The sequence below is a fragment of the Corapipo altera genome, unplaced genomic scaffold, assembly GCF_003945725.1.
Source record: "Corapipo altera isolate COAL_440 unplaced genomic scaffold, ASM394572v1 0, whole genome shotgun sequence".
Taxonomy (NCBI): Eukaryota; Metazoa; Chordata; class Aves; order Passeriformes; family Pipridae; genus Corapipo; species Corapipo altera.
In genome coordinates this window covers 6,880,262-6,896,236 of record NW_020884872.1, presented here as the reverse complement: position 1 = coordinate 6,896,236, position 15,975 = coordinate 6,880,262, and the positions used below count along the sequence as shown (strand labels likewise).

At 35.8% G+C, this 15,975-nt stretch overlaps 1 protein-coding gene across 11 annotated transcripts in view; it reads right to left on the bottom strand.

The window, feature by feature from the left end:
* CASK (calcium/calmodulin dependent serine protein kinase) overlaps positions 1-15,975 on the bottom strand; it is a 201,447-nt gene that overhangs the window by 30,841 nt on the left and 154,631 nt on the right. For all 11 annotated transcript variants that reach the window (XM_027635964.1, XM_027635988.1, XM_027635954.1 and 8 more), the window contains 5 exons: positions 12,679-12,756; positions 11,256-11,336; positions 5,550-5,738; positions 4,951-5,029; positions 157-242 (listed from right to left, as the gene is read on the bottom strand). In XM_027635964.1, the coding sequence (XP_027491765.1) occupies positions 157-242; positions 4,951-5,029; positions 5,550-5,738; positions 11,256-11,336; positions 12,679-12,756 (513 nt within the window). The remainder of the gene's footprint in view (positions 1-156; positions 243-4,950; positions 5,030-5,549; positions 5,739-11,255; positions 11,337-12,678; positions 12,757-15,975) is intronic.

The following is a 15,975-nucleotide window of genomic DNA, read 5'->3' as shown; positions in this document are numbered from 1 at the left end:
TTTAAGAGCTGAACACGTGAACTCTTTCGTTGCATGCCTATGTAGTCTATCAAGAACAGAGGAAAAAGGGGAAATCAGAACACAATTACATAAAAATTTTGTCTAAATAAGACAGGCACTTCTATAAAGAACATGAGAAATATTTCAGGCACTTACAAGCATTTTTTGTAGTTGTTCTACAGTTTGATTTGCCACACTGATTCCGTTTATTTCTCTGATTTCATCCCCTACATGTAGCGTACCTGCAGAGTTAACAAAACACACAAATCACCTCAAACATGCTTTTACAATTTGAGATAACTGTAAGACAGTTCTAATATTTACACAAAGGTATAAATACAAAACAACATCAGAATAATTTTTTGGTTAGATTCAGAAAAGGACTTTGTATTAGCTGCCAAAGATTACAAATCTGTCTTTCAGAGTGCAGTGAATACACTCACAAGAGATGTGCGGGTACTCTATAAAGTCCATGGGTAAAACATCAGAGCCTTACAAGGACACTGCAAAAACCCACACATCGAAAAGAAGGTCACCAGCAACTTGTCAGTTGGAAATGTTCAACAGAGATATTCAAACAATATTTATCAGATGACTACTTAATGCATTAAGTTTGGCTTCTGCACATAGTCTTGATTTCATCTGTCAGACCTCTGTATTTTTTTATTTCTCTGATTTTGATTTGCCATAGTTACAGCATGCATTTTCTGTATGGACACTTGACTTAAGCCTGAATGCAAATGATCGGTGTCAGATGATGAAATAAACACCTGCTTGGCTTAGGTAAGTCATAAACTGACCTGCTGATGCTGGAATGGGAATGGGATGCTACTATATGGCTCTAAGGCACAACAAAAGCTCAACAGGGAGAAGCAGCAAATGAATTATCTTCAGGATTAGAAGCAACCTAGGAGGCTTTTTGAATGATAATTTCTGACTTAAGTAGCTCAAACCCACCTAATTCTCTAGCAGTTCTCACAAAAACCCTTCCATGGTTTATTATTAGTCAGAAGAGGTTTTCCATACATAATGAAATATGACAAGACCATTTACTTCACATGTTTTCCTTTCTGCTGTATGATTTAAAGAATTTGTGCAACTATACTCTTCTAAATACTGTACTTCATACAATTACTGTACCTATCATAAAAAATCTTACTCTGAAAACAAGGAACGGGCAAACATTTCCTAAACTGAAACACAGCTATAGAAAATTACCTGAAAAAAAGGCCAATCAACTACAATCCTGAAAAACCCTTAGAATTCTTTTTCTGAACCAAAATTATTTTTCTGAAGAATACCATGGAAGCAAAACTTTCAGCTGGTACAAACATAAGAAAATCAAACTGTGTGCCTGCTAAACACAGGCACAGCCTGAACCAAGGAGAAGAATCCTGAAAAGCTCTGTTGCTCTGATTCCCACTGGTCTCTCTTCTGTGAAACAGCAGCTCTCTTGGCAGTGCTACAGGAGAGAGCCCAGAGTTCACAAAAACTTTCAGTACTCTAAAGAGTAACTTGTTCAGCCAAATTAAATACTCTGAACAATTCAACAGGGGCTGATCTGCTGATAGTGAAATTATAAAAGAGGTCTAATCACAATTTTTGTCCCAATTTTCTCTTCAGTGGAAAAATTATCAAAGTTAATAGTTCACTGAATGGGAATCCAACAGTCCTGCATCCGAATTTCAAATTAATCTAGTTCACATCTAGAATATTAATGATCAAATCTCTAGTGAAAGTTCCGTTTTGTCAGACTTTCTGAGGAAAGCATTCAATACTTGATTCTTTAAAAATTATTCTAAAAAAAAAGGGGGGCTCTGTGTTGACTCCATCATGCCAAAATTTAACTGTGTTTGAAATAAGTGTAATTGTTCTTAAACAATAATACTGAATCAGAAAGACCATACTGCCTGGAATAGTATAAAGATTCTTTGACATTATTCAAAACATAAATCTGATAGAATTAAATATTAGAATGAGAATCAGATTCAGTAATATCCCTGTATCAAATCATTGCAATAGTTCATGCAAACAAAATTCCCTCTTCTGGAGCATTCCCCATTTCTGCTACTCTGACAGAAGTTGATATTGTCCTGTTCATGACTGTAAAGGAACAGCATACATAAAAGTTGGGAACAAAGCATGGACATTAGCAGCAGATGGTCATTCTCTTTTGTGGGGGTGGATGTACTGATAAATCACAGAAAGATATTTTCAGTCTGAGGGGAGAGAGGTTTACCATTTGCTGAAACATTTTACTCTTTAAAACTATTGTTGTTGGAAAAGTGTTCTTGACATCATTGAATAACAAGCCTTCTCTAACATTTGTAACTCCCATGATACCTTTGCTTAACCAGATTTTGTCTGGTTTTGGTTCCTTTTCTATTGGCAATGCAGCGTTTATTTACAATTTAAGCTATTCAGACTTAGTGGTATATAATACATCTGTAATAGCAAAGAATAGATGTATCTCTGAAAGTAAATGATTTCCTCCTTTGTCTTTGCAAGAGAGAGTGAGGACAGTTTGAGGAAGTGCGTGCTCTTGCTCTGCACAGAAGTATGAGAAATCCCACCCTTTTAGGAAGAAGACAGAACAAAATCTTGGATTCCCTATTCAGTAACATATTTAGTAGCCATAGGAAAATTCTGCAGCTTGGAAAATGAAGGGCTGTGAACATATAATCATATTTTCACATAGATTTTGTTAGAATTGAATAAACCTTATCAAGGGTAACTGTATTTTAAAAACCAGTGTCAATTTGACATTAAATCACTTTAAGAATGTAGCACAGACAATGCACAGCTGCTGTTTTTCTGTTGAGGTTAAACGGGCAGCCAGTGGTCCTCTCTCTTCTTTGGAAATCTTTTTAAATGCCATATTGGGACCTCTTCTTAAGTGCATCTTAAGAATTCACTTTTAAGCCATAAGCTCCAAAATCAGTCAGCGGCAAAGAACACAGAGGTTAAGGTACTGAAACCTGCTGAGAGATCTGGCTCTATACAGATCACCTGAAAATAATATTTATGGTATGAGCAGTCTAAACAAAATCCACAGGTAGAAAGTAAATGGACACCTCAGCAAAGTTAAGGCACAGACTCAAAGGTGAAAGTTAAGCCTGAGATCTATGATACAATTAATTTACTTGTCCTAAAAAAGAAGACAAGTCAATAAAAAGACAATTTTTAATGACTGAAACTGGTGTTTCATTTTCATTGAGCTAAATCCTCTGGAAGGTGCAAGTAGATAGAATCTTTAAAAGCCTCTCTTCCCACTTTAACTCCCTCACCTTTTGAATAAGAACAATTATAATCAGCAGGATTAGATACAGCTGCCACAGAGATAGGAGGCTACTTCACAGCAGCTATTTTGTGATTGAGAATTGTGGCATTTGTACTTAATATTGCTGAAATTACACAGTTCCTGTAACCCTCCCAGTAGATTTATTATCCACTCATTGCTGTTATTGTCTGGCAGTTTTCTATACAGCAGACAGAAGAAAAAATTACATAACACCCCTTGAAAATCAATATGAGCCACAGACCTTATCAACAGTATTCAAAGATGGTGCTTGAGATCACTGTCAAATTACATTTGCGTTGTTCTATGCAATAAAAATATCCTAAATAAAGGTATGTTGAATGAAGAAATGAAGCCAAGAGGCATCTAGAGCACTAACAAAATTGGAAGCATTAAAAAATAATGAGTGACAATACTGAAGTATATTTTAATTTCAGACTAGACCTATGGACAGAAGGGCTACATTAGTGAGATGAAGCACATAGAGAATAGGTTGTATTTCCAAAATCTTTAGAAATAAAAGACACTGCATAATGAAAAAGAACAGAGTTTTAATGGGCACAGTTGGATTTTTTGCTCAGTTTTAACAGGTTTTAAAAGTTTCATTAGCCTCATTATGGAACAGTCATGTGAAACAATACTCTGCAGAGCATCACCACTACCTAAGCAGAGCTGAAAGAAAACCTTTCTCCTGGGAATCTTAAAGCAATCTCCTTTTAAAACTCACTTTTAGATGCCAAATAAATTTTGATTTAAAAGGTCCTCTAAAAAATATAGCTCTATCTGAATTGCATCTTCAGTTGTATGAAATCTTTTCTCTTTCCTGCTTCTTGACAGTTTTTACCAACATTAATGAGCTGAAGTGAATGTTTTCTCTTCCTAATTGCCTGCTCCTAGGTTCCTCTGGAATAGAGCAGTAGGCTAAAGGGAACTTTGGGCTGAAAAATGATGAAAAATTTTGTGTTCATCAAAAGAAAAAGATGGCAGTCCAAAAAAGTTAAAGTAACCCTTTTAAGGGTGCAATCCAAACTTGCAGCTAGCAACACAGCAGGAAAGTTCATCTGTTTAAAGTAGGAGAAAACCCTGTTATGTTTGACATGTGATCTGGAAACACAAAATAGAGTACAGGAGAAAACTGGAGATGAGACAAAAATGCATGTTTGCACAGTTTGTTATAGCAGTGAAAACTGAAAAGAGTCAAGTTCTAGGCACAAGTAATATTTTTATTTCAAAAAACATTTTTGTAAGCCTCAACTTAAAAAATACAAAGATTTTTAAGAATTGTATTGGACAAAGCTCTTTCATTTTTGCAAGGAAAAGTATTGTTACTTGTCTAGGGATTTTTTTAAAAAAGAAGATTAAATAAGCACAGCTCCATCCAGAAATTATTGGCATTTCATTGTCTTGCTGAGCTATAATCAGTAATAGTATAGTAATTATCCTAATTAAGACCTAAATGAAACACAGTGGGCCCTGACCTCAAAATGCTGGCAGACATCTGGAAGGTAACTAAAGCAGTTAGCAGAGTCCATACAGATACAGAGGTGCACTGCTATGGAATAGCAGCCATCAAAATGAGGAGTATGTACCATTACACAGCTTGTACAAAATTACTGTGTTTGAAGACAAAACTCTTCATGAGACTTGATTACCTTGCCGGTGAATCATTCCTCCGTGCATAATTCTTGCCACGATGCAATGGTTCAGCTCATTCATTTTTAAAGTGATTCCCTAGAAAAAAAAGAAATGTTTATACTTTTAAAAATAAACCACTAAGCACTGTGATTCTTGAGTGGTTAAGAACAGTCACTTCTCCTAAAAGCTTGAAGGCAGGGTATAGATTTTGAGGTTAAAACAAAATCTTTGTCATTCAAATATGGGCAGTGAAAACAGATACTATTTATAAGTGAAGATGTACCACTTTAACTTAAAAGCATATAAAATTCTGGTTTGTTAAAGACGTCAGTTTGCATTGAAGTGTGAAGAGTCCAGTTTGGTCTAAAGCATAATTTGCTATAATTACTATGAGGTTGATTTAAACAAAACCAGCTCTAGTGGTACTGTGTGAATGCATACACAGCATTTCAAATTAAGAACACAGACAGGAGGACAATTATCTACAATGGCTGTTGAACTATTCCGGTCTATTGGCAACCCTACTTCAAAGTGCAGAAATGGTCGTCAAAATCATTATAATACCGGTCCTTCACCAGCACAGAGTCAAGAAAAACACTGAGGTTCCATCCATTACCATTGGTTCATCCGTGTTCTTCTGGAACTGCACCAGCCGAACCCGCGTTACGTTCTCCATATCCATGTCGCCGTTGGCGCTCTCTGGAGAATCCCCGTTTAAGTATGGAGAGGTGGGAGGAGGGGTGACCCTCAGCGCTTCGTCACTGTAAACTTCATGTGCCACTACATCATGAGTTTGAAGTAAGGCCTAGAGGAGATTACAGCAACAAAACATCAGACTTGCATCACCTCCGATGTCCCCCGCTCATTGCCTCTAAGTATTTTTGAAGCTTTTCAGAAGTTAAAGGAAATCCCAAGATATTTGTGCCTCGCTTTCTATATAGGAACTTTTTGCCTTGAAGGAGTCTAAGATAAACTTCATCAGACTGTAAATGCAGGCAGACACACCTAGCATTTAAAATCAGCATGAGGTAACATTCTTTTTTACTGGAGACACATTAATGAGAATGATGCTGCCTCCCTCTCCCTCACCTTCTCAACAGCTGCAAAGTGCCAGAATGAAGCCATCTTTATATGGACAAACACAGAACTGCGAATTTACCTTTCTGAGCAAACTATTCTATAACAATTATTCTATTAAAATGGAAAGGTATTCAGATCCCATGGCATTTCATTCTAATAAAGGCAGAGTGTGGATCAGAACTGACTGAAAGAATGAAATACTGGTCTTTTTGTTTACTAGCAAAATTGCTTCCATGCTCTCCCCTACCCCTAGAGCAGGGACACAGCACCACTACACTGCATTCAAAATGCTTGACAAAAACTGCATTGTAAACCAACAAACTGCTCAAATACTACTTCATTAGCTTTGTTGTTTCTTGATGCAAAGAATGATACAACACATAATTGATCAAATGTATTGAAATATCTTTGATAAGCAAAACAACCAACTGTGTAAGAACTCCAAGCTGGGGCAAAGACATGAAGCTTGTATAGCTGTAAAAAGTGTAATAGGTAATATGAGATAAAAGTTGGACAAAGCATAAACATTAACAAACCAGTATTCAACAGGATCAGGCTTTTTTTAATGGAAAATTCCACTGTTCTCCAGGATATCTTCAAGAGCCACACATCTCATCCATTTCACATTTGCATTCAACTCTTAATAATGACTATATTATAGACAACTTGCTTCTGTCCAAAAACTAAATCCAATTCATATGTGAACATACTGGCTCTACTCCTACACTAATCAAGGTTAGGAACAGAGCTGTTTTTAAACCCAAAGGGATGGGTTTCCCAGATGAGAATTGATAAATCCAGTCTTGTTCCTACAATATCTCTATAAAAGCAGAGGTATGAGCCACCACTGCTGTTAGGTCAATCTATATTATAGGTAACATCATTTTAATTTTCATTTAAATGCTCACAGCTCTTAGCCTGCAAAACTCATCAGTCTTGCAAGGCCTGAGATTGACCATCCAGAATTTGTTCTGGCAGAGAACTCTTGACTCTGCAACATCTTAGTCTCAGTTAAAGTGTTTATGCAAAACTTGCACTGCAAAAAGTACAGAAAAATCCCTAGAAGATGTAGAAGTGGAACCCAAGGCAGAAATGGGGTTTTCATGGCCTCTACAAAATCCTAAATTTGTTCCCAAGGTAGCACTTCTGAAGTGTACCATGTTATAAAAGATAATTTCACTAGAGTTGGGAATTCAGCATTGTAACGATGGAATGGAATTCCCTAAACTAACAATGCTCTGCCTGCATTCCCTCCTGTTCTCTAGTCTTTCAAGCTCACCTACACAGCTATTATTTTTAGTTAAATACTAACCTGTAGCTGCACTTTCTATTTTTCATCTTATTTTGACAACCACTAAGCTAAAACTTGCAACAATTCCTCTGCACTGGTCTGCAATACTGAAGCAACATTTTATATTAGAGATCTGGGCCACATACATAAGTTAAACCACTTTAGCAAGGTTTACTTAAATTTTGATTTATTTAATTGGGTGTCAATTTATGTGAATTATGAATACTCCCATGAAGGTTTAGGAATTTAGCTTAATTCTCATTCCAGTATCTGAAAACTGTTTGCAGTTGTCCCAAACAGGACGAGAGCTGATGTTACAAAAAGCATCCATTGTAGGAGTGAGTGTGGTCTTGGCTCTGTAACAGGGTAGGATGATCTCCTGTGATTCCTTCAGCTCAACCTACTCAAAGCTACTTACTCAACTTCACCATCCCCAGAGGTGTTTAAAAGTCATGTAGATGTGGAGCTGAGGGACATGGTTTAGTGGTGGACTTGGCAGTTCAGACTCGATGATCTTGGAGGTCTGTTCCAACCTAAACAATTCCGTGATTCTCTGCCCCCTGTAAATGTTACACTCTCCATGCTTTAGAATTACATTTCTTCTGTAATTCAGGGCCTTACATTTGTTTCACATCAAGCATTTGCTTTGCTTGCTATTGTTTTTAGCAATAATATGCACCTTGTAGGAGGTTAAAATAGGGCACTTTGAACATTATTAAAGGTTGATTTTACTAGATGACTTCTGAATGTGTTAACAAAAATTAACACAAATTCAGAAACACCAGACATTAAAGTACAGCAAGCTCAATTTAAATATAGGAAACATTTAATCAAAAGATTGCTATTGACTTTACTTAAAGATACTTGTTTTCTCTTAATTTTGATAATTTAGATTTTATTTCCTGTCTCTTTTTCTTTTGCAGTACATGATAATCTTGCTAAAATAAGTTTAATGAGAACAAGTGCTTTCTACCATATTGCAGGATCACTGTCTGCAGAGAGGAGTGTAGGAAGGCACATGATGATGGATAAAACTTCAATATGTAATTAAGTAAAAGTCTCCTAGAACAGCGAATGCTTAAATTGCTGCAACATACCAAACATATGTAATAGAATCTTTTAGAGATGAAACTGGTATGTTTGAAAAGCTACTGAAAGTTGTGTAATGGAATAAAAGCTCCTTGAAATGTGTACGTAACAATTGAGGTACTTGATAGTATTTTAAGGAATTCTTAAATTAATTAGCTGCTGAAAGACCTTTATACAAAATTTACATACACTTCTTTAAATTGTTAAATATACATATTAAATTAATAGTTTATTCCTGTACTCATAAGACACATGAGGGTAAAAGAGAACCAAAAAACCAACAAAACCCCTTGAACTCAAAGATCTCAGTTAAAACACATACTTTATTGCCTATGGTTCTGTAAAGGCCTGTACAGTCTAACCCACTAACACTGTGGCTAAGTAAACAAGACAGACTACACTCTTTTGTCTTCTTAGGGATACACATTAGACAATAACATAAATAACAGTAAAATAGTCTGTTATCATACAGGTGTTAATGCACATGATCCTACTTATTACACCTTATTGCTTCAGTGTCTGTGCATTAATAATGAGAGTATTGCCCTGTGCAATTGCTCTGTGCCTGGCAAACACATGGAGTGTAGGCTGACAATATTGTTTTGTACAATCATTCCCTTTCCTCACAGTCTCTATTTTAAAGGCTTTGGCTCTGAAGGGAAGTTTGGCAGAATACAACAAACACAAGCATAACTTTGTTGAGGTCTGCAACCCCCACAAAGGTGCATCTGGAAGCTGGAGTGGGAATGATGGGAGAGGATGGAGTTGCCTCTTTGACATCTGGAGGTTCTGTGGTAAATGTACTCTATAAGTGTGGATCCACACCAACTTTTGCTGGTTTAACTGCTACTTTACACTCCTCCCTAACCCAAACTGTTTCTGTCCCTACGCCCGTTCTGGCTTTGGCAGTATTCCTGTTATCCTAAATTCTTTTTGCTAAATGGACTGGGGTTTTTTTGAGCAATTTTCTACTAGTTTAGCACAGTGCCATGCTGAAGTGCAATTTCAGGTGAATGCCAGAACAACTGCAAGGGAGAGGATGAAACATGGGAAGAAGGGATGATGTGATTTCAAAAAACTAGCAATTTAGCTTGGGATGCCATAGATTAATTTGCTGAAATTACTGCTCATCAAAAATAGTTGTTATGGAATTGCAGCTTATTCCTTATAAAAGCCCACTTTTTATACAATTGCAGCAAAAGAATTCTGACAGATGGTTTTAAATTTATGATACCAGGAAACAGAGATAGCTATAAAAGAGGATTTTCAACTCATTTTCCTGTCACTTGATTTGATACATGAAATTTCAATATAACACAATCATTTTTACTGATGCCTGCTCAAAAATAATTTATACTTAAGAAAATGCTCCTTCTCCACAATACCTAATGGTTTTGCAACAGTGTGGTAATTACACAAAAAAAAGGTAAATCAAACAAACCCGTCAGATTCCAGATAAAGAAGTTGAGTACCAGTGAGGGTTTTTTTTAATCTTTCTTACAATACAGCTGAGTACCATTCCATCTTGTTTTATGTTCTATTTCAAGCAAGTATTCCTGTTAAATGTTGAACCAGAGCTGTTACAAACTTCGGGATAGATACCATCTCCAGGGAATAACATCAGTGTTGCTGAGTACACACAGAAAAGCCAATGTCTGCATTAGCAATTAGTGCAATGAAATAGGAGTGAATCCAAAAGTAAAACAACTGGATTAGTGAGGACCTGATGTACTGAACACATTGTAGGGGTTTTTACTTCTTCCATCTTGCCCTGTGGACTGAATGTCCATCAGGGGCTGGGTTACACTGGCTCCAGGCACACATCTTTGTGTGTAATTTTGTCTGAAAAGAGTCAGTTTGCATGCTCTGAGACCCTTATGTGACACAAGCCAAAGCACTGTATGGGCATTCAGGAGATTCACTTCAAAAACACACTCCTGATCCAATTTAAAGTACTAAAATAAATGCACCCAAAGCTACAGTGGCCATCAAAAGAACACAATGGGCCATGCAGCTTTCATCTGATACCTGAGTAGGAGGTTGGTTTCAGCTCACTCTTTCCTGGAAATTAGGTTTATCCTTCAGACTTACAGACTTCCACAAAGCCCCCTGCATATAATCCTTGTGTTAGGGAAAGTCAAGTTCATGATTTAAACTGACAAGAGTGTATAGCAGATTTAAGCAACTACATTTATTTCTGAACTTATGAACTTGATCTACAGCACAAACAAAAGAAATCCCTCAAGTATTTTCACCAGACTGGACTTCAGTAACTTGAACCAAGTTATTAAGCAGCCACATCCCTGAACCTAGGACAATTACTGCTCACAAATCAGATTTGGGAAACGGACACAGTAGAAGCTGATAAGTAACACAAACTCATCAGACTGTAGTACAAGCTATTAATTTATTATAAAACAATATTAAAAACCCACTTATTTTGCAATGAATTCACACATCTTTATTCTAAAAATGCCTTGGGAAAAAGTAAAAGGAGGATCCCAGCTCTACCTATGGATATCCAAAAGGATTCATTCTTCTTTCTATGTGCAACACAGCTCCCCCAAAAGACAGTGAAACTGCTCCATAATGAGATTACTTCAAACTACTGACAGTTTTGAGCACAGTAATGAGGACTAACAGTAGCAGCAATAGTAATTCTTTTGCCAGATCAGCAGATTAGAAACACTTATTAACAGGTATATTGTAAGCAGTTTCATCACTCAGAGATTTTAAGGAGAATGTACTGAATTTAGGTTTTTTAACATAAAGAATATAAAAAACCAAACCAAAAAAAAAAAAAAAAAAACAAACCCAAAACCAAACCCACTCAACAAACCAACAAGAGTAGAATTTGCTTACCATGAAATGAGGTTGTGTTAAAATACGCTTTAGCTCCTTTGCATCATTGTTCTCTGGGTAACATGAAATTTCTTCCAATACCTGCAAGATTAGCAGGAGAAATGCCCCTAGTAACTTTCTTTTAAATAAAGTTATCAAATAGATGAAAGCCCTCACTGCTCAGTCAAAGTATCTCCAAAATGATTACACAAAACAACATTTTTTTGACAGGAAAGGGCTTAGGAGAATGTGCCCCCGCCCCGCCACAATAAAATACCTCATTCCAATTTTCTCTCTGAAACAGATTAAAGCAGAAATTTGAAGGAAATATTTGCTCTTTTTTTTTTTTTTTCAATTGACAGTATTCCTCTAACAGCTAAATATATGCAGACAGAAATGAAGTCCTAATAGGTGACACACATGACCACCACCAGGTGTTACTTTCGCACATGGTCTCAATTTATTAAAACAATTGGTTTAAAAGTAGAATTAAAAACACTCATAAAACTAATTGTTAAAAGGCACCAAGTGTAGGTGGGCCATCTGCTACCCCATCTCCAAGCTTCAGATTTTATAAAAGCTGAGCCATACATCATCTTATCATTGGAGAAGGAGTAGGGAGTAAATGAGCTTTAACTCCTTTGCCTGTAACCAGATTCTTACACCTTTATTTTTACATGCTTGGACAATAAAAGCATGTGAAAAGACTATTTTGCTTCTGGAAGCACATCCCAGGATTAAGTGCCAGAAAGTTTTGCAGAACAGGACTTCAGGATATCTATCAGTGTGAATTCAGTTATTACATAGAGTTATAAAGTCTTCCTGTTCATTCTATTTTGACACCACTTATAAACAGTGTTTTCCTATGACATTGCCCCCGATGACCATACTAATTTTTACTGGTAACAAATAATACAACTTTTTTTTTAATACTTGCAATAATGAACAAATAAAATACTATTTGCCAGGTATAAAAAATTAGGAACATCTGTGCCTATATATCTTTGGTTTTAGTGGGCCACTCTCACTGCACTTCCAGGTCTCCTCTTCTTAGACCTGTCTAAGATAAAGTTGTTCTTTCAATTTACAAAGCTGATACTTTTTTTTTTGTGACTAAGCCATATAAACATTAAACTTCTGCTGCAGATGAATAAACTGAACATTAAACATGCTGCAATTACCCAACAGAAGGGTTTCTTTTAACACTGCTATTGTTGTAACAAAGGTTAAATGATTAAGCCGAGTAATATTCATAATCCTTACAGACATAATGGAATTCTGCAAGTTTCTACAACTTGTTACTTCACTTTAGTAAGCAATGGTAGCATTCTAGAAAAAAATACAGATAATGAACCAAAATGCAGATCTTAATGAAGTAAAATAAATTCCACTTTAAATACAATCAAACTTCCAAAGTAAAAACAATATATTTTAAAGCCATTACCTCTTTGGCTCTCTGTACAGCATCACTTGGAGGATTCCTGATTTGTGGTGAAGATTTTGTGTTTATTTTGTCATAAAGCTGAAATAACAAGAAAACAAACTACTGAAATCATATGCTACTTTAAAATAAATTGGTGAGTGCTTACAATAGCCTGGCTATGTTACCAGGATTAGGATGATTATTAAACTGCAAAACCCACAGATGTTTTGTATACAAAATCTAGCAGCTTAGGGTTTTGGCTTTTCATTTTTAAACATTTCCTGATTCAAACAGTGCCATAGATTCAGAGTTCATAGGATGACATGGGAAAGTTCAAGAGGTTAAGGGATTCTGCAAACCTCCCATGCCTTTTCCACAGATTTACAGAAACTATATTCTTCTACTAGAAGTATTCCTATGAATCTTGAATAAATGTTGTAAATCATACATTACGCTGTAAAAACAAATTAATCTGCATATCCCACTTGTCTCAATAAATCAAACCACTGAACATTTTGAACAGTAATTTAAATAAACCTCAGGATATGGGAAAATGCTCTTAAAGATAGAACCCTACAAAAGCCAAAGACTTGGGAGAAGAAAAAAACAAGCCTTCCAAGAAGGGGTGCTCACCAAAAAGAGCACCCTTATTTTATTTCTATCTTCCACTGGACAGATGAATGCCAATGTATTAAAAAAGGCCATTGTAAACCTTCCAGGTTCATTATTTTTTAAAAAAAACTTCTAAAACCCATACAACTACGTAAAACACAATAGGAAAAAGAACTTCAGTTTCAAACTAGAGATAGATATTACAGGTTCTTTTTCATACAAATCTTACAGATTTTGCAAGTTTTAAAGGAATAAAAGCATACTTAAGAATAAGCAGGCACTGTAATAGGCAGTATTTTCAAATAAAAATATTTTGGCTTACATTTCGAACAATATAAAGATGGTCGTGCCTGTAATTATTTCTTATTTATGTTAGACTAGTTCTTTGAAAGACAGAAAAAAGACACAAATAACTCTTTTTAGAAAATCACAAAATTTTATTACACCACAATGAGGGTGGTGTAACTGCAACAAGTTGGCCAGGGAAGTTGGGGAATCTCTCAACTTTGGAAATACTCAACATGCAACTGAAATTAAAAACAGTGTATGCACTGTATTCAAAATACAAAAGAGACTCCAGAAACTTAATCAAATCCTAACATTGTAAAGGATGAGTTGACAAGAACCCCCCCATTTAGGCTGCTCAGCAAGGAGTTCTCAGGAGCTCCCTCTGTGAAGCCACAGCCACAGCTCCACTGTTTGGCTTAGAATGACCTTGGATGTTTGAGAAAGGGAATCTTGTAAGGACACAGAATTGCTTTCTTCTCTTTTGCACATGAAACACCATTCAGTTTTAGAAGATACGTAAATTGCTATAAATGCAATCCAACACAATCATAATTTTCCTGAGTTAACAATTCAATGCACATGTTGAACATTTCACCATGATTTGTTACTTTTTCTTAAATAAGTAAAGACAAACTACCCAACTCCAACAACTCCAAATTATTAAGTATCACACTTATATACCTGTTTGGAAACTGCATCAAGCACAGTTTAGTGAGCAAAGTGCAACAGAAAATGCACGATACCCAACACAAATATTATTGAATGTCTTTTTCTAAAAGTCACACATACATACTGTTTAAGTTTAATGAAATTACAGAAAAGTTACCATGAAAATATTTTTACTAGTTATTTTCTAGCAAGGGTTGAAAATCTAAGTTACTGAAATTGCTGATTTCCCTCAAGTCATTATGTTACTGTGATCCAAAACCACCAGCCGTTTACAGAAATAATTTTCTCTCAGGATCATGGGAGAGTTATCTTTAGAGATTAGAAGGAGGCAAAAAAGAAAGCAGAGAGCAGAGTTCCTCTAAGAATGTTTAGAAAAAAAAATCAAGGCAAAGTTCAGACTAAACAAGGGTGCATTTATTTTTCTGTAGCTCCTTCATGCTGAGACAGGGCAATTAAATCATCTTCCAGGACTGCTACTTACTGAGATTTGCTTCCAAGGCACCAAACTATTAAGGAGGGACTCTGACAGAAAAACCTTCACATTTGCATTAAGGTTTAAAGCCAATACATTACTTAAGTCACATGATTGTGGAGGTAGAAGAGAGCCTCATCTAGAGAAAGGATGTGTCTCAGGTAGCTTCACTAGCACAAGCAGATCTCTTCATTTTGAAATGGTATATTCTAATTCAAGTTAGTTCATGGAGTTTTCAGTTTACAAGGGACCAGGCTACATATGGTAAGAGGAGTAAGGCTTATATTACGTATTAATGCACCAGAACTGTTGAAAAAGCCCCACCTTCTTTGCAATCTTTGAAAAAAGACTGGTTTTGCAATAGTTTTCAATATTTTTACACTTAAATACTAGCTGTAGCAGAAGCAACTTCGAATAAGGAATTTACTGTCATAATTCATCTCTGAAAACTATAAACTTCAAATCTTTGAAGGTAGAGGTTTCATTTAGACACATAAAAAAGAATAATAGTTCCCTCAGAGACAAGAATCCAACACATCTTTACATGAACGTTTTACAGAATGTGTAAGAAAACTCTGAATGAAACCTGTTTGCACACACCATAGATTTATGTACTTCTGTGGTAGAGAACACATTCCTATGTGCAGTTAGCTACACAATTTTAATCACAGAAAGCCTGTTTACAGTGCTGTCGCCTTTCAGCAGCCCTGGAAATTTGAGTCCTTCAGGGATCACACCAAAGGTGGTTTCTTGTGGTACAGAATGAACTGGCTCATTCTCCACTGTTCTCAGCAGAATGCATTTCTATGTAATACCAACAGACTTAGCAGGACAAAATCTGTATGTGCCCTAATTATGGGCTTTCTTTTGTTGGAAGTGTCTATTTTCCAGCATATAACTCTGCTCCCTCAGCCCAGGAGCCCAACTTCCAAAAATTTCACTCAGCAGTAAGCATAAACATAACAATTAAAAATTTCTAATAATTAAAAGAAATTGTTGTAAAATACAACAGCATTTGTAACGTTTGGCATTTCCAGACTTTTGAATATTTTGCATCTCAGTATCACTCCTCAGCACAATAACAGCAGTTATTCTGCATTTGCTAAAAAGAAAATCAAAACTGAGAGCTTGCTCTAGATGATCTTAACAATCCCAACTGATACATTAACAAAACTTGATATAGCAAATATAAATTGACATTATAGCTAATAAACAACATAGTACTGTTTCTTAAAAAGACAAGTTTTGATTTAAATTTTGCATGCTAGAACACAAAT